Below are 19,801 nucleotides of genomic sequence, written 5' to 3' on the forward strand. Positions count from 1 at the left end.
TTGCTGTGTACATTACATTCTTTTACAATGCAGTGTATGAATACACAGGGAAATACTCAATTAACCTAATGAGCTATTGTAGTCCTATTCAACAATACACATTATTTGCATAGTGTTCGTTCCCTTCCATCTTTAATACCTTGGCAAACAGGGTGGGGGGGTCTCCACTTCCTTAATTTAATGTATTCAACAGATACTCGCCAAGCCCCACATGGGTCATAGGCTCTGAGCCCCTCTTCCTCTGATATCCTGCCTTTGCCAAGCTAACTCTCTGTTCTCCTTCTGGCCTCATTTAAACATCAGTTCCTTCAGGCATTTTCCCTTGCGCTAAGACTGCAGGTTAGATGTTCCCACAACACTATATTTCTGCGTTGGAGAATGTATTACAATGCCAGAGAACTATTGTCTTCAATAATTTATTTCATCTCCCTCTCACCTTGCCAACCAATGCTATCCTATTGGAACTTCTGCAATGATGGAAATCTGTGCTATCCAATTCAGGAAGCCACTAGCCATGCATAACTACTGAGCACTTGAAATGTGACTAGTGCAACTGAGGAACTGAATTTTACATTAATTTAAATTTGTTTAATGTTTATTAACATTAACTGAAATTGCCACATGGAGCTAGTAGCCCTTGGGTTGCACTTGTGATACTAGACTGTCAGCAGCACTCAGGGGACAGAACTGCATCTCTCTTATCAGTCTGCCCCCAATGCTTGGCACAAACCTAGCATATAGTAGGAGCTAGAGAACTTTACATAGAAATAATGGAAGTAGAATTTATCAAATCAATATAACCCAAAGCAGAGTTGAATAAAGTCTAAATAAATAAAGGCACCTGCAGAACACGGAAGAAAGAGCTCTGGCTGAAAGGAACCAGGACAGTTTCTAAGATGCATTGGCATTTTAACAGACTCCTAAATAATGGGAAGGCTTTTGATAACCTGAGTCTTGTTCCATAAGATTCAGTATCCCATAATACTGAATTATAGCATCCCATAATGGTTACACAGGACTGGGATTACTCCTTATATGATTTGAATATGAATTTACTATATGCAGTCTATCTTTCTAAATATTAACCTATCAGAAATATTTTTAAATGACTTTTTGCTAGACTTCCTGTAGTTTGATCCTAGTGGCTCCTTTTCTCTATGGGTTAGTGGAAATGGCAGAAAGAGTATCGAGTGGAAGAAAACAGTCCACTTTCATTGTGCTTCTAACAATGACAATGAACTTGAGATTCTACAAGACTAAAAGCATAGCATAAATGAAATACTCTTTTTTGATTTTTACTACAGATGATATAGCTAATGTATGAAGCCCTTACAAGGTGACTTTAAAATTAATTGAATTTTGTATGGTTAAGAATATGTTCACTCCCAACAATCAGCAGAAATTTGAATTCTTCTCTCCTCTCCCTCTCCTCTCTCTCCTTCCACCACCCCACAGGTTCAGCCTCCATTTTGTACTCCAGATGAACTTACATACTGGGCCACAGACTGTGGAAATTATGCTGGAGCACTTATGTACTTCTGTTCATTTTATGTCATCATTGCCTACATCATGCTAAATCTGCTCGTAGGTAAGTGATATTCGTTGACTATCTTTTTACTCTTTAAACTCAGGTACTTAGATAATTATGTACAATTTCAAGTAATTATCCTGGATTGCGTTGGATGGGTGTTTCTTGGCATTAATTATAAATTGTTGCCTCTCAATCTAGAAGCTGAAAAGACCTTTGAAAGGCATGTAAATGGCAGTTGATTACAATTTCAAGAGTTGTACTGTTCATGATGATCATTAATTTCAAAAGACCTCTTCCCAGGGACTGAGTGGTACGAATACATGGAAGGCCACCTCGCAAAAACATTTTCATTTTTGAAAGATTCATGTTCATCTATCTATGAACCCCATATGACCTTTAAAATCTGCCCTGGGCCTCTCAGCTAAGAGTTAAGCCAGCTGGCATAGGTGTCCACATCCACAGAGTGTGTGCATGGGTGATCCTCACAATTTGAAAACACACAGACTAGATAAATAGCTTAGTTCAAGTCTGAAGCATGCCAACCTGGAAACCAGACTAAAAGAACTTTAAATGTTTAGCTATATCATTTGGGTGATAAAATCCATTATTTATAATAGATGTTTTACTTTTTCTCAAATATGACAGATCAACACAATTCCCTAACTTCTCAGTTTTCCTTTTTCTTTCCTTAGCCATAATTGTGGAAAATTTCTCCCTGTTTTATTCCACTGAGGAGGACCAGCTTTTAAGTTACAATGATCTTCGACACTTTCAAATCATCTGGAACATGGTAGATGATAAAAGAGAGGTAGGAGAGTATGATCCACCCCATAGACCCTACTGACATACCCCAAAGACAGCAAAGTGGTCTTGTGGTTGGAGTACGCAGGGAGGAGAAGGGACAGAGTAAATTCTTCCTCGTGTCCTCAACCAACCATGAATATCCTCATCTTCAGACTTGTAAGAGGCCAACAAGAAAAGGAAACCAAAGGATCAAAGGAGTCTGGAAGGAATCAGCCTTGGACTCAGGGCAGGAGAAGGGGTGAAATTGAAATTGTGACTCCCAATGGGACAGGACATTTTGAGTTCACAGTCACCTCAAGCTCAATTAGCCACCCTGACTAAAAATACAGAGGAGTTATAAGTGGTAACACTGAAGCACTATACGTGAGCCAGCATGTGAATGTTTTAACCGTAAAGCTTACCCAAGATTTTTTTTTTAATTATTCATTTATTCATATGTGCATACATTGTTTGGGTCATTTCTCCCCCCGCCCCCGTACCCTCTCCTTCCTCACTTCCAGGCAAAGCCTGTTCTGCTCTCATCTCTAATTTTGTTGAAGAAAAGACATAAGCATAATAAAGAAGACAAAGCATTTTTGCTAGTTGAGTTAAGGATAGCTATACAGAAATATTCCTGGCATTGTTTTCATGTACCCCTGTGTTACAACCCATGTTGATTCATCTCTAACTGATCTTTACAGTGGTTTCTGATCCCCTTCTCATGTTGACCTCTGTCACTTTAAGGTTTCTGTATTAGTTCCTCTGGGGTGGAGACATCAAACACTTTCATGTTTTGGGTTTTCTACCTATTCCTATATCTCCTGTATGTGCTCTCCCCTTGTCTTGTGATCCAAGTCCAACCACATTGCTGCATTTGCCCTAGATCTAAAGTCTGCATATGAGAGAGAATATACGATTTTTGGTCTTCTGAGCCTGGCTAACCTCTCTCAGAATGATGTTCTTCAGTTCCATCCATTTACCTGAAAATGATAAGATTTCATTCTTCATCATGGCTGAGTAAAATTCCATTGTGTATAGATACCACATTTTCTTAATCCATCCGTCAGTAGTGAGGCATCTTGGCTGTTTCCATAACTTGGCTATTGTGAATAGTGCTGCAATAAACATGGGTGTGCAGGTGCCTCTGGAGTAACCTGTGTTGCATTCCTTTATTAACCAAGATTTTAACCAAAGTGACACTGCTGCTACTTCTTCCTCTTCTCCTTTTCCTCCTCTTTCTTTCCTTTCTCCTCCTCCACTTTCCTTCTTCTCCCTATTCTCCTCCTTCTCCTTCCTTTCTTTCTCCTCTCTCTCCTTGTCCTCTTCTCCCTTATTTACCCTAACAGTCAGGCACATGGCTAAGCATTGATGATAAAGTAGTGACCAAGATGGAAGGGTCCCTGTGCTCACAGAGTTTACATTCTAATGGGGGAAACAAAGAATCAGATGAAATAATATTATTATTATTAATAGTATAGATTGAGCATCCCTAGTCCAAAAATCCAAAATGGTCCAAAATTCAAGAAAATTTTTGAGTGCCCACTTGATGCCACAAGTGGACAATTTCACACCTGACTTCATGTGACAGGTCCAAGTCAAAACTCAAGTACATTAAAAATATTATATAAAATTACCTCTAGGCTATGTGTATAAAGTATACACATACATTCATCTATGAAACATAAGTGAATTTCATGTTTAGGCTTGGGTGTCATACCCCCAAAATATATCATTATGTATATGCAAATATTACAAAAATCATTAAAAAAATCTAAAGTTCAAAACACTTCTGATGAAGTCTCTGCTCCCATTTCCTGTATGGGGAACAGGAAATATTTCTCTTTTTCTCTCCCCTGCTCCTTGTCTATGCTTTATCTTATTATATTAAAGTAAATCCTTGTTAAAACTTAAAAAAAAAAAACCACTTCTGATTGCAAGCATTTCTGTAAGGGAGAAAGCCTGCATTATTTCAAGAAGCAATGAGCATTTTGAAGAGTAAAATAGCAGTGAGTCGTTAGGGCCAGGGCAGGCACCTCAGTGGGGATGGTCATGATAGTCCATCTGAGGAGGTGCAATGCAACCTTACATCTTAAAAATCAAGAAAGTTCAGCCACAGGAAGATATGGGGGAGATCCAGAAATAGTTTCAGCAAGAGTTGATGGGAAGTGCAAAAACCAAGAGCCAGAGCAAGTGTTGTAAAGGAGGGGTCCTGGACTCCAACCAGGAATTGCCAGACAGTGACCCTTTCTCTTGTTCCGTGGTGGCCCCCACCTGGGCTCCAGTCTCTTAGGATTTTTTTGTGAAATAATGACCTACATTCAGAGGTCTTAGCCAGCTCTTTCATTTCATCTGGATCCACTTGTATCTCCTTGACTGTCACCTACAGGAACCTGGATTAATTTAATACACAAAGGAATGATCACACCCCCATTTGCACTGAGATGCTAGTGACTGACAGGAAGCCATGGTGTTCATCCAAAGACATAGCCAGGGCTGGTGCTGCAGGCTGTGTTGCCTGGAAGGTCACAACACCTTTTAGATTCTCAGAATCCAGATCTGTTCTGATCCAGGATGAGGGTAGAGCCAGGAGTCTTTTTGTTGTCTGGTACATACCTGTTCTAATCATGAAGAAGATCTGAGAAGGAGTTATTTTTCAATGGAAGAACAGCTTCACAGTAAATGTTAACAAATTCCTAGCAAATGGATCACTCATGTGTGTATTGCCCATTATTGTGTCCCATGACTGACCCACTCCGAGTGTGGAGTAGGGGATGGGCTACTGAGTCTAAGCCCTAAGTTGGCTCCATGGAAATGGTGGTGAGGCTTTTCACCCCTGCTGGATCCACATGTTTTGATGTCATGATATCCCATAGAGCCAGAGAAGCAGAAACCCACTGTTCGGAGGTTCAGCTCATGCTTTTCTTTGAGCGCATAATTCTACCCAGCTGCCAAGGAGGCCACTGGACTTTCTGCCTGTCTGATGCTAGTTATGCTGTCTTTTGAGAAATAGCTGCTGTTTTTGCTTTGTTTTGTCTTCTTTGAATCCCCAGGGCCTCCTGATGACTTACCAGTCCTTGTGCTTCCCATCTAGGGCCTGATCCCCACGTTCCGCGTGAAATTCCTGCTGCGCCTGCTGCGTGGGAGGCTGGAGGTGGACCTTGACAAAGACAAACTTCTCTTTAAGCACATGTGCTACGAGATGGAGAGGCTGCACAACGGGGGCGACGTCACTTTCCACGATGTCCTGAGGTATGAGGCAGCTTCTCTGCCCAGTGTCACAAACCGAGTCCAGAGACCAAAGGTGTGGTCCTCAAAGACCTGTGAATGCAATTACCAAGTATGTTCAAAACCCAAAATGCCACATTGCAGTGGTTACAAAACAGGGCCACACTTCCCAGGCATGAATGGCCTTTCTCACTGTTTCTTAATGATCATTGTTGCCTCATTTTGGGGGGGTGGGGTGGGTAACAGTGGCCCCAAATCCCAGAAGTCGCAGTATAGGGGATCTGGGAGAACACAGTTCCACCCTTCATTCTGAAATAAAGAGCTGTCCTGTAAGAGGTAAGTGACTTGCTCACACTGTGTTCCACAGCAAAGGTGGGGCTCAATCCAGATCTCACTTAGATGAGTCTGGCAAGAATCTTCCTGTTTGTTCTCTGGTAGTTGCCCTCTCCACCCATTGCTTAAAACACCACGTTTTCCACACATTTAATGAGTATCCAGCCCAGAAGAATTGTCAAACCAGCTCTGCCTTTCATTCTGTCTAAGAAGCATCTGAACTTCCTAAGGTGACTGTCACAAAGTACCATCCACTTAGTGGCTTAAAAAACAGAAAGTTGTTGTTCTTAGTTCTGTAGGCAGAAAGTCTGAGATCAAGGTGGCAGCAGGGGTGCTTCCTCCTGAGGCTATAAGGAGGAATCTGTTCCAAGCCTTTCCCCTCACTTCTGGCAGTTTCCCGCAAATGTTTGGCTAGTAGAAGCAGTGCATGATTAATCAATTCCTTTATCTCATGGTAGTGTGTGTGTGTGTGTGTGTGTGTGTGTGTGTGTGTCTATATGCAAATTCTTCCTTGTATAAGGACATCAGTCATATTGGAATAGGGCCCCACCTACAATAAGATCACATCCTGAGGTACTGGGGGTTAGGACCCCAAAATATCTATTTTTTGGGAAAACGTCCAACCGATACCATCTTAAACAAGATCCCATGGATAAAATTCAGAAGTCCATGACTTGCGAGGGAAAACAATTATATCATTATTTTCAATAATTGCTTCCTAAAGTGCAGCATTTTCTTCAATGATGAGTGTAGTCAAGAAACCACAGAAACATAAAAATTATCCATGTTTTTGTCACCCCAAGAAAAATTAAAGATATTTTCAGATCATATTTCCTACTACCTTTATTGGTTCTTAAAACCCCATCTGTGCTCAGGAGTACCTCTAAGTTATAGTAGCCATTTGAGCTGGGCCAAATGTCACTGATTCAAGGAAGAACAAAGAAGGACTTATGTTACCATATGACCACCTTTGTAAAGAAACTAATTTGAGAAATACATTTCAGTATAGTTGGTTTCCTTCATAATTCTGTGTACTTTATTGTATGCATTTAAAACAGCATTGTAAGAAATGTTCCCATAGGCTCTATTGCCAGAGGCATCCATAACACAGAAAAAGTTAAAAGAACTTTTTTTTAAAACAAAGTTAAAAAGAACCCTTGATTAGCAGTAGCTATTTTGACCAAGTTGCAAGTACCTGACAAGTTAAGAATTGTATATTGTGTCACAAATCTGGGGAGCATTCAGGTGTATAAAAATACACAGCAGTTCTAAGGTGACAAAAGATCAGAAGAGGAAGGATTTGGAGAAAGTTCCCTGTTTTATTATTATCTCCTTCTATTCATTTCTTCCATGAAAAAGCTAGAGGAAAAAAAAAGTTGAGACAGAAAATATATGTGAATGACAAAAGATGCCATCCCTCTGTCTCTCAGAGTGTCAGTCTTTCCTTATATGACAGATTCTTTTTAGGTTGAATGTGAGGCACCTACACACACTGGTGTCATCACATCCAACCTGTTTGGAGCACAATGGTAAATTTAATTAAGGGACCCAGACAAAGTCAGTGGTGCCCCCTTCCCTATTACTCTAGCTCGGGTCATAATACAAATAGTAAAGGATGATGACACTCCTGACGAGTTGGAAGGAGAGGAAGAGCAAATGCAGTTTTTTCCTCCATGTTGGGAAGAGACTTAGCAAAGAAGGCCAGTGTCCCAGTGCTCTTGAGAGTCCCCCATGCTGTGACTTGGTCTCCTTTGTGACTCTGAGCTCACAATAGGGGGCTGAGTGAGAATTTGGGTTCCAGGGGCCACCATGCTGCCAAATGGGATTTGCGATGCGTTTGGGTGTGGACCCTTCAGTGGTAACATTCTGTGTGTTGCCTTATTGCCCCTGGGCTCCAATGTAGCACATCAGCTGAATTAGCTTCAGTTACCACTGTCTGGGTCTATTGAGCCAAGGACTAAATGAGAGTGAACATTCAGCTCTGACTTTGTATCCTCTAAAATTAATAAAGAATACACAAAGGGATAGATGAGGTAAATAGATATGGAAGTGTGCCAAGTAGACTAATTATAAAGAAAGTATGGAAAGAGCACTCTTCCTTCTGCAGAGAAAGTTCCAAAGTCTGTACTTAGCCAGCAAGAAAGGTAAATCATTGCTGAGCCTGACCTTTTGTTGCACAGCACTTAGGTGGCACTTACTGTTATAAGTACAACTTACTCCATCACTCAATAAAGCAGATACCAGTACCATCCTCATCTTACATACAAGAGAAGGACAGCCATGTCACCCAGCAGGTAAGGGGTGGTGTCAAAATGCAGTACTGGTTGGACTAAGTGATGTGCTCTCTGGGTTTTGAAACATCTGGTAGTGTAAAGGCCAGGTGAGTAAAACCTGTGATGCTGCTGTGCCTCTGCCCCCAGCATGCTCTCCTACCGCTCCGTGGACATCCGGAAGAGCCTGCAGTTGGAGGAGCTGCTTGCTCGGGAGCAGCTGGAGTACACCATTGAGGAAGAGGTGGCCAAGCAAACCATCCGCATGTGGCTGAAGAAGTGCTTGAAGCGCATCCGGGCTGTGAGTGGATCCCAAGCATGCAGGGCAGGCTCCCTATTCCCTCGGAGGAGGGGAAACACAAAGAGGTCCAAGAACCCCAGGCACAGATCTTCCATGACTAGCCTGATATCCCGTAAATGACACCAACCTCGTCCACTTAGGGCAATCGAATGCTGCTGTGAGTTTACCTCCCCCCTAAATTCAGCCTTATTCTCTTCAGCAGAGTCCTTAACATGTTTTGGTGGAATCACAGTTTTATAATATCACACAAAGGTTCAAATACAAGCCAGGCACCTGGAATTCTAGCCACTTGGGAGGCTGAGATCAGGAGGATTGCAGATCCAGGTTAGCCAGGCAAAAAAGTTTGTGAGACCCCATCTCAATAGAAAAAGCTGAGTGTGGTGGTGCGTGCCTATCACAACCCAGTTATAGCAGAAGTGGAAAATAGAAGGATTCTAGGCTGGTCTACACAAAAAGGGAGACCCTATCTACAAAATAACTAGAGCAAGAAGGGCTGGTAGTGTTCTCAAGCTGTATAGCACCTGTTATGAAAGCATGAAGTCCTGAGTTCAAGCCCCGGTACTGCCAAAAAACCAAGGTTCAAGTTATAGATATTAAAATATTTATTAAACTCATTTGTTAAACTCAACTATTCAAAATTCCAAAATTATCCACTGAGACTGAATTTGCAAAACTACATTTAAATTACTGTTAAAATATTCCAACATACAGTTGATAATGTTGCTGTGTCTCTAAAGATGACCTCTCAGAGGACTTTAATGAACTATGTGCTGCTTCCTGAACTTCAGGCTTCTAAGAGTCTCTAACTCATAAATTAATGAACATATATTGTGGTGGCATAAACTGTATTTGCAGTGAGTATTTCTATTAGACCATTACTTTCATGAAGGCTTTTATTTATGCTTCACATACAAAGAAGAAAATCAATGTCATCACTAAACACTTAATATATAATAAAAGCTAATGCAAGAATTTTAAAAGCTTCTCTTTAGAACACCACCAACAACTCTAGATTCATGCCTTTCTACTGGAGGAGAAAAAGACCCCAAAGATAAGGAACATCCCAGTCTCTAAGAACAGGCTATCTGCCCACTGTGGTGCACTATACTTCTGCCAGCTCCAGAGATCCCATGTGTCTCCAAAGGCTCTGAGAGGGCACAAGGAGTCCAGGGTTCAGGATGCATCCTGACAGAGTGGCTTCTGGATCAGCCTACTGGGTAGACCTGCACAATTCAGAACCAAGACAGGAGCAAAGCTTTCTTTGTCCAACTCAAGGCTCTTCTCTACTTACATCTTGCAGGAAAGGGAGGGTGGCATTTTGTTTAATAAACAAAAAGTAAAATAAGAAGAGAAAAAATAGAACACCCATGTTAGTCATTGTAAATAAAACATAAGCTAGTATCACTAAACGTAACTAATATTATTGGTACGCAAATGAAAAAGGAAGCTTCTAAATGTCTAAGTCCTCTTCTGTATCAAACCTTATCATTGAAACTAGTTCAAGAACCTCACCCAGAAGTTCAAGAGGTCAACAATCCTGCAGGTCTTCAAAGAAGAAGGAAGAAAACATAACCTGAGTGAGGGTGGGGCAGGGATGCCGGGCTTATTTTGACCTTACTGAAGGAACAACATCTTCCCATAGAAACAGCAGCAGTCATGCAGCATCATCCACAGCCTGAGAGAGAGCCAACAACAAGAGCTGAGCCGGTTTCTGAATCCTCCCAGCATCGAGACCACCCAGCCAAGTGAGGAAACGAATGTCAACAGCCAGGATCACAATACCCAACCTGAGGTAGGGTATGAGATGTCCTTCATCTAAGCATATTGTATATGATGGGTATCATTTTGTGATTAAAAAAATTTTGTGCTGGTCATATAGACATTTCAAACAAGGTGATAGTATTTCTCATAGACTTGTTTTCATTGAAAAAAAAAAAAAAGCTAAAGCAATGGTTCCCGTTGTTCATCCAGATTTTGGTTTTGTCTTGCCATTCAGGATTCAGTTTTGGTTTATATGGTGCATTAGCCTTCTATCATCATGACAAAACACCTCAGATAATCAATTTAGAAAGACAGATTTATTTGGGTCCACAGTTCAGAAGGCTGAAGTCCTTGAGTGGTTTTTTGTTGTTTTTTTTTTAACAAGCAATGTGAACTATGGCAAATGAACACCATACTATGACAAAGTATTTGCAAGCATGAAGTTTATCAAATTTTAATAATAAACTATTTCCCTTTATTTCTGTTTTCAAATGTATGTTATTAGTCAGTCATTATAGACAAAGTCAAATGAATACTTTTTAAATCTGTTAAAGTATTTAATTAGTATTCACTTTTTTTTTCTTTTATTATTCATATGTGCATACAAGGCTTTGGTCATTTCTCCCCCCTGCCCCCACCCCCTCCCTTACCACCCACTCCGCCCCCTCCCTCTCCCCCCCACCCCCTCAATACCCAGCAGAAACTATTTTGCCCTTATTTCTAATTTTGTTGTAGAGAGAGTATAAGCAATAATAGGAAGGAACAAGGGTTTTTGCTGGTTGAGATAAGGATAGCTATACAAGGCATTGACTCACATCCTTGAGTGGTTGATTCATTGCTTTGGGGCCTGTGGTGAGGTGGTATACCATGATGGGAGCGCTTATTCCATGGTGGACAGGAGCCAAAGGACAGGAAATGTACAGGGCCCCAACATACTCTTTGAAGGTACACCCCCAGTGACCTAACTTCCTTCAACTAGGCTCTACTTCTTAAAGGTTCTGCTACCTCTCAGTAATGCCACAGGCTGGGGACTAAGTCTTTAACATATACCTTTGGAGAACATTCAATAGTTAAAGTACAGTATATGATACTAAAAAATGTTAATGCCTGAATATTTTTTAAAAATTTTGTCTGAAGGTTAAGTGAAGTAAGCCAGGATTAGAAACATAAAAGCTGCATGTTTTTTCATACATACATGGAAGATAGATCCACAAATATGCATTTACACAAAAACAAGCATGATCCTATACATACTCAGATGCAGAACATGTTTGTAACAGTGGAACTACTTTATTGAACTCTTGGAAAGAGGGAAAAGAAAAGAGAATGATAGAGCATCAGTAATATGGCATAACATAAGATGTGAAGGTAGAGGATATAAGGCTATGTATTGAAAGCTGTTGAAAAATGGAGAGTGGAAGGTAAAGGGGTAAGAGAGAGTAATGGAAGGGGTTGAATGGACCAAAGTAAACACACCCACAGTGTGCATACATTGAGCCATCCCTTTGAACATCAACTTAAATATTAATAATGAAAACCAAGACAGTAAAATAGGTATGGGGACGGGGTACGAGTGGAAGTGGGAAGGGTGAAGGAAGGAGATTAAGGTGATGGTAGGTACATGGTAAATGGACTTCAAATACAGAACTAAGAAACCTCTTACAATTGCTAAAAGTGGGGTTAGGAGGAGGTTAAGGGGGGGAGATCATGGGGGCAATCTAAATAATGTACATCAGAATTGTCACTTTAAATCCCCTCCTGTATAATGAATATATCCTAATAAAAAATTCATTAAAAAAATTTGCCTGAAGGGTTAACATTTAATCTAGGAGTAAATTTGAGCCTGAAAATATTATAGGCTTTAGAAAGACCATGGTTTGTATGAAGCTTTGCTCTAAATTCTTTCTTCTTCTCAGCAAGTCAGAGAAATTTGCAGTAAAATCAGTTGTGGAGAGTGGATTATGAGAAGCCTTTGAGAAATAAACATAAGCAAGGCGAGATGCAGCTCAGCTGCTTTTCCTAAGATGTTTATCTGTAGGCCGAGATTGGCACAGCCCCGACCACAGAGGAGGAAAATGCAGAACAGCTGCTTCTCCTAAACTGTTTACCTTCAGTGAAGCAGGAATGCTGGTTTCTCTTGTTACAATGTCACTCCCCTCCGCGAGAACCGATGCTCTACCCTGTTTACCACTGGATATGAAAGACTCACTGAAGGAGGACAGGAGGCTTGGGCTTTTTACTTTTGGGCTTTGGGGCTTTTGGCTTTTGGATTAAGGGAGGCTTTTTGATGTGGGAGGCTTTGGAAGGGAAAAGGATTGCTGAAGAGGGAAAATGAATTGCTGAAAGGAAAGTGCTGGAGGGAGGATTCCTGAAGGGAAAAGAATTGCTGAAGGAGAATTGCTAAAGGGGAATTGCTAGCAAGTCTGAGGGCTGAGACTTTAAGAAAGCTAAAGAGAACATGGGACAGTGCGAGTCTAAGGACCTAGACTTTAAGAGTTATGCATGTGCAGTTTTTAGGCATGGTTGTTGCTGTTTGCACGTCTGAGCACTGAGACTTTAACAAAGTTAAGAGAGAACATGGGACAGTGCAAGTCTGGGGACAAAGACTTTAAGAGAGATTATGCTAAAGAACAGCTAAGAGAAAGCATGGGACAGGTGAGTCTAAGGAAAGAGGTTTTAAAGAATTGTGAAGCAAGCTTTTAAAGAAGACTTTAGAAGCAAGGTTTTAAAGAACTGTAAAGGAGTAAGGCCTTAAAGAATATAGATAGAGAAAAGAAGCAGAGTAAATGAAAGGATTAATAGAGATAAAGAAGCAATGAGGTTGTGTGTCTCCATCCAAGCACCCAACACACCTGATCCCACTTTCTGTCTGTCTATCCTCTGTCCTTTCTGCATCTACAGTCACAACCCATTCTAGCCCAGTTAGGGTCCATAATAACAAGGGAGCGAGAGAAAAAAGCTCGCTTCAATCACTGAAAATGTTTGCTCTTGGCTTTCAACCCTCCTTCAATAATCAGACTCATTGAGGATTTGTCCTTTGTTAGTTTGACATCAGAGGAGTGTACAGAATTCAGGACGATGGCTTAAGGAGCTTCTGTTTACTAAAACACAGCATATTTTTATTTCCAAACTCAATTTACATGTCTATAAAAGAAAAACGCATGGAGAGTCATCAGCCTCCTGGAGAGCCCTGTGCTATGAGAAGCAGCTGGCAGGGTGGTCCTGCCCCTTTATGAGGTTGCAGTAATGACAGGGGGTTGACCACATGGAGTCCATCCAGCATTCTGCACAGAACTCCTGGGGTGGCCCAGAGCTCCTGGTGTAGACCAACACAGCCAGGGGTCTATGTGGTCCAACAGGAGGCTCCTAGAGACCTCCTTTTGCCCTCACCCAGTTTTAGATTGATTTCATGCTGTTGGCTTCCCAGCATGTAGGAATTACCTGCCTCTGTCTCCACGAACTCATTCCAAGGTAGTCAGGAAGAGGGAAAGTGGAAGCATCCTCAGTGGCCCTATTGCAGATCTGTCCTGCACACAGTTGGCAGTGTCTGTGTGGGAGCCAGGTAGGTGGGGACAGACACTAAGACAGGATCTATGAAGCAAGAGAAAGGGATGATTACTGACCTCTCTGTTGTTACATAAAAATAAGTCCAAGAGGTATTCCAAAAGCCAGGAGGGGGATGTTGAAGCAAAGTGAAAACCAAGAAATTGCGTAGGAAAGAAGGTGAGTGGTGAATCAGAAACTAACGTATCTGGGAAGTCTTTAGTATGTGACTGTCATCAGCTTCATCCTTCCTGGGCCCGTCACATAGCTGCACAGACACTTTTCTTGGAGCTCTAGGTTCTCACCTTCAGCTGGCAAAAGTTTACTGCCCCCAAACCAGTCATTCCCCACCCCTGCCCTTCCTGCAAAGCAACTGGTCCTGCCCCATTTATCAGCCAAGGTATAAGAGATCAGTGGTGTTTTCAGGTGTGGATGAAATAAGGGGTGAGTGTTATTCAGAAATGTCCAAGAAAAGGCATTGTCCAGACAGCTGTGTCCTGTTGCCCACTGTACACTGGTGGCTCCATTGTCTTCCTCAGCTCTTTTCGTACATTTTCACATTTCCTTTCTCTCTTGTGGACATTATCCATACCTCTAATTCTTCATAGTTGTTTTCCTGTCATGGTTCTTCCTTTCTTATCATCAGGTATGGGTCTAGACCAGTGCAGAGACAAGAATAGTGTTAAGAAAGAGCCATACTTTTACGAGGTCAAGTTTTTAGCATTCATAAATGAGTGAGAGCATGTGATATTTGTCTTTTTGTGCCTGGCTTATTTCACTTAGCATATATCCTCTGGTTCCATCCACATTACCAACTTCTGGTGTTCTATAACAAGTAGGGTAACTACAGCCTACAATAACCTCTGACATATTTCAAAATAATGAGAAGAGTTCACAAGTTCCCAACACATTGAAATGATAAATATTTGAGATGAAAATGCTAATTAACCTGATTTTGTCAACACTTTGTATACATACATATATTAAATTATCACAACGTACTGTACCCTGTGTGTACAAATATTTTGTGCCAATTAAATTTTATTTATTTATTTATTTATTTTCATTTTTTTTTTATTGTTGTGCTGGGTGGGGATACATTGTGACATTTACAAAAATTCTCACAATATATCTAATATATCGTACTTGAATGCACCCCTCCACTATAAGAAAGAGCCGTAACTGCTTGATTCTTCTCCTATCCAGACAAGCAGCCAGCAGCAGCTCCTAAGCCCCACAGCGCCAGACCAAGGAGGAAATCAGCAGGTTAAAACTGAGTTTGAGAAACCACAAAGAAAGTTTGGGCAATGGCGTTTGCCTTCGGGTAGGTACAGTGGTCATTTCTCCACTGACTGGGACATTTAAAAAGTACTTATTCTCTTTGTGTGTTTTGGGTCTTAGATTTCAAAACACAGGTCTATTCGTTGACTTTCCATTACTGTAATCGTACCTGGGATAATCAGCTTAAAAAGAGGAAAAGTTGATTTTGGCTCATGATGCTGGAGGTTTCAGCCCACGGTCAGTTGGCCCAGTGTTTTGGGACCTGGGCTAAGGCAGCACACCATGGTGAGAGTGTGTGGTGGGAGAAGCTGCTCACCTCACCACATCCAGGAAGCAAAGAGAAAAAGGAAGAGATCAGTGTCCCACAGTCTCCTTTCAGGGCATGCTTGCAATGACTTAAGGCCTCCTACTCAGCCCCATCTCCTAAAGGTTCCACCACCTCCCAATAAATAGCACAAGATAGGGACCAAGTCTTCAACATTTGAGCCACTTTGGGATGTTTCAGATCCATATCTATATCTAATTATTTACACACAGACAAACACGGAAAAATGTACCCCTTAATAGAAACATTCCCTTCAAAATAATTTCTCTAAATTTAACTGTTTCAGCCCTCATTTTCAGCTGCCATGCTTGAAAAGTTAACAAAGTGAGATATTACAGCCAAGATCCAAAAAAAGGAGGAAGAGGAGATGCATTAAGGCATCTGAAACATGGGGGAAATTTACTTAATCTGAGAAAGAACAGGCAGATAGCATCATTCAGAAAATGCCAAATAGTTCTCAGAAAAGGCTCAAGCCCCTGCCTTATCCTAACATACAACTTTGTGCAGTTGACTTTACCTCAATAATATCAAAATAATGACAACAGACATTTATGTGTGCAGCCAGCATTACTGCTGTATGCTAATTGCTACTCTAAGTGCATTGCAAATGTTCCCTCACTTAATCTTCATAATTCTATTATTTTCCACATCTTACTGATGTAGTATGAGAATTTTCTTCTAAAGGAATAACAGGTTTTGGGAGGCTCAGATAAGAGCATGAAGGCCACTCAGGGATGGAGGTGGAACAATGCAACAAGCAGCCCAGAATCCTCTGCACATGGCTCTCTTTGAAGAGAACTAATCCATGGTAAAGGAAGCTTCATTCTGCCCTTTAACAGCGCCCAGCTTCAAGCAAGGAGTTGGATGAGGTTGTAGTCTTCCTGAGCATATCTTTCCACAAAGTAGATGATGGTGCAACTTGCATTCTGAGGCTACAGTTGTTCAGAGGATCTTTATTCATGCTACCGCTAAGGAAAATACCCTTGTGTATATCCAGGAGCATATTATTCAGGGATCAGAGAGGATCTAGCTTTCCTCTGGGTCAAGCAAAGCCAGGAATGATGAAAAACAAGACTGGTAGTGGGGCCACAACTTGAAAGCCTTAAAATGTTAGCTTGAGTACTTTCAATTTTATCCTACAAGCAACTAGGAGCCAGTAAACTTTTGACATTTGGAATCCATGCATTAGGGAGGCCGTTTGGCAATGGGTGAGAGTGAATTCTCACTGGCAGTGCCAGAAAGCAAGGGACAAGCTGGAAGATGTTACAGCAGTCTAGGTCTGAATGATGAGATGCTGCAAGTCCAGGCACTACAGGCAAATAGGAGAGATGGTCTGGGGATGAATGCTGTCTTTGGTGTTCACTTAAGTGGACAAAAGAATGTTGTCAAAAAATGCTTCCAATGGCCCATACCTATTGTAATCTTAATATCAAAAAAAGGGACATGCTATTGAGGGCATACTGAGCTTGAGGAGGCAAGGAGAAAGAAAAAGAGCATTTACGGTGGCACTCTATGCACTTTCCTAGGTCATCCCAGTTAATCTGTTTTAATATTCATTATAGATGGGTGAGGACATTTGCATTCTCTTCATTTTACAGTGGAGGAAACTTGGGTTCAGAGATCTGAACTTACCCATGGCTACATATCTATAGGTTACAGAGATGGGATGCAAGACCATGACTATGGAGACCCTAAGCCACGTCTTCTTTTCATACCCTCACTACGTTCCTCCTCCCTCCATACCATAATATCTCTCCTTTTCCTTTGTTCTTTGTTTTTATATACATATGCTAATGAACACCACAGGACACCTATTTCTATGACACCTCTGTTTACAAAGATTGGAACTGTTAGTGATTTTAGAGTTTTCATAATTTTCTCAAAGTGAAAGGGACCTGCCACATGTTTTTCAAAGTGCCATTATTTGTTGTCCATGAGTACAATTTAAAAATCTGTTGTAAAGAATCAAATGATGAAAAGGTTTCTTAGTGAAAATTTAGCAATAGGACTTGGGAACAAAATGTCGTGGTTTTCCAAGAATGGTTTCAACAGAGTGAAGCAGCACCATTTCTCATGCGACTATTAAATTCCACAGCACCAAGACCAACAAGCCAACCAGATCAACCCACGGTCAACCCCCGGCTTGGAGGGAGAACAACAGTGAAATCTGTAGTCTGCAAGATGAACCCCATGACAGATGCAGCTTCGTGTGGCTCAGAGGTTAAGAAGTGGTGGACAAGACAGCTGACTGTGGAGAGCGATGAAAGTGGCGATGACCTTCTGGATATTTAGGTAGAAGTCAAGGCAGAAGAAGGTCAAGAGGTGAAAACTGTTTCCTCATATTTTCCTTCATTGTCCACTGAGCAATCTGTAATTGATATATAATTTAATTCCAACTTGGCACAAGATTTTTTAAATTGAATTCTGCCCCAGCATAAGTAGGCATAGAAACTTATCTGTGAAAGCTGTATGTATGGTGGATTATTATAATATATTCAAGACAATTTGGGACTGGGGGTGTAGCTTGGGGTAGAATGCCTGCCTAGCATGCACAAGGCCCCATGTTCCATTCCCAGCACCACAAAATAAAGAAAATTTGTAAAATGGAAGTATTGATTATATTAGAAACTATAGTAACAGCAAATGTAGATCATTCAAATATTCCATATATTCTGTCTATGTAAGCTAAGGTGTATATTCATATGTGCTCTTATACACTATTTACTATCCCCTAAAGAGTGCTAAGCCCAAAGTGGCTGACATTTATGGTACAAGAGTTATAGATTTGGTTCACTTTTTTCCCATTTCCACTAGAAATACTTCTCTTGGGAGAATTTATTATTTATGATTGATCTGAAAAGATCAGCCCTAAGCTCATGGCTAAAATAATAGTAGTTTCACAAACTACAGATTCTGAATTTTTAAAAAGTGTATCCCTTTTCTCTATTCTTTTTCTCATGTTATTTTTTTAAATATGCACAAGATATTTAGAAATTAGAAAAAAAATGATTTCCATATTCAGTTACCCTAATAGAAGTGTTACTTGCTTTTAAGAAAATTGTTCGTGTAGGTCCCAATCAAAGCAATTGGCTCAGGATGTCAGTTGGTGCAAGACATACCTATAGATAGTGGTGATGTGAAAATATTAAGAACTGAGCTTAGGAGAAAGAGTAAAGCTATATCACTGCTTTAAAAAGTCTTTGCATGTGTGATGTCATTGATTGCTTCATTTCCTACCAGGTCTGCCCATGTTGCAATGAATTAACAGAGCTGTTATGGGCTGGTCCCACTCACCATTACTATGTTAGATTCAAAATAATCCCTGTTTACCATAATCTCCTATGGAAATAATGGTACCCTGCAAAAATCTTACTCTCAGTCCCCCCATCTTTGTATTCCACAACTTCATTGTATTTTTCACACACCAGTGGTCCATGTCCTCAGGGAAATTATTGGACTCTTCACTGGGCTGACCAAGTAGAAGTGAGTTTGGGCCTTAACTATGTTATAATTACTGATTGGAGATTTGCCGTTCAGATTATTTTTAACAGATGAATTATTTAAGAATCCTTTGTCTCCCAGATTGCTTAACGGTCTCTTTTTCTCTATTTAACATTCTTCAAATAGCCAAATATCATATTCCTTCTGTATCAAAGTGTGACATTATGGTGATAGTCTGTGGTATATGCGTTAATTGTGACAGAGATAATGGATAATTCAAGTCAGTGCAGCCAAGAGGATTTTATTTGGTTTTATGTTCACTTGGAGTTTACTTTTTGTACATAAAAAATAAAATAAATATTGGATTTATAAAAGAATTTACACTGAATCAGTGATCATTTCAAAACCCTTTTCGTGTGTGTGTGTGTGTGTGTGTGGTGTGTGTGTGTGTGTGTGTGTGTGTGTGTGTGTGTGTGTCACTTTGCCCTGTGGTAAATATTCAGTCCACAAATGGTTGGCAAAAACTCTGCCTCTGGTATTCATTTCAGTTCAATTCCCCAAACCAGAATGCTCCTCTTATATCTGTTCTGATAGGGCTGAGTGAACACCCCATACCTTCCAAACCCATGGAGTAACAGAGGAGGCACTTCCGTGGTCAGGGCAAGGGTGTGCACTAGTGCTGCATTAAAACACACTTTTTTTCCTTGGCTCACTACACTTGAGTAATGCAGCTTCATTCTCACAGAACTGCCAAGTCCTTCCTAAAATGTTTGTAATTGATACTCAGCAGAACACCATTGGTGCTCACTCTGCAGTGGATCAAGGACAGAATAGCAATGCATTTAAAGCCACAGCACCCTCCATGTTCAGTTAAGTGAAGTAAACACTTCCTGAGGGACGTAGCTCTATGAATTTCCTAAAGCAGAGCCAAAGCAAGTCAGAGAAAATAGGTGCTATCCTTCTCCCTACCCCTTGATGTGTAAACAGTCCAGTGGTGCAGATGGGAA

The 19,801-nt window shown here is 40.8% G+C and overlaps 1 protein-coding gene across 6 annotated transcripts in view; it reads left to right on the plus strand.

Annotated features, from left to right (window-relative positions):
* Positions 1 to 19,171, plus strand: part of Nalcn (sodium leak channel, non-selective) — a 305,907-nt gene extending 286,736 nt beyond the window's left edge. For all 6 annotated transcript variants that reach the window (XM_074043034.1, XM_074043036.1, XM_074043032.1 and 3 more), the window contains 7 exons: positions 1,456 to 1,588; positions 2,224 to 2,339; positions 5,406 to 5,563; positions 8,293 to 8,443; positions 10,086 to 10,235; positions 14,954 to 15,071; positions 17,449 to 19,171. In XM_074043034.1, coding sequence (XP_073899135.1) covers positions 1,456 to 1,588; positions 2,224 to 2,339; positions 5,406 to 5,563; positions 8,293 to 8,443; positions 10,086 to 10,235; positions 14,954 to 15,071; positions 17,449 to 17,645 — 1,023 coding nt within the window. In that variant the 3' untranslated portion in view covers positions 17,646 to 19,171. The remainder of the gene's footprint in view (positions 1 to 1,455; positions 1,589 to 2,223; positions 2,340 to 5,405; positions 5,564 to 8,292; positions 8,444 to 10,085; positions 10,236 to 14,953; positions 15,072 to 17,448) is intronic.
* The last annotated feature ends 630 nt before the right edge of the window (positions 19,172 to 19,801 follow it).

Source organism: Castor canadensis, chromosome 10, assembly GCF_047511655.1.
Source record: "Castor canadensis chromosome 10, mCasCan1.hap1v2, whole genome shotgun sequence".
NCBI lineage: Eukaryota > Metazoa > Chordata > Mammalia > Rodentia > Castoridae > Castor > Castor canadensis.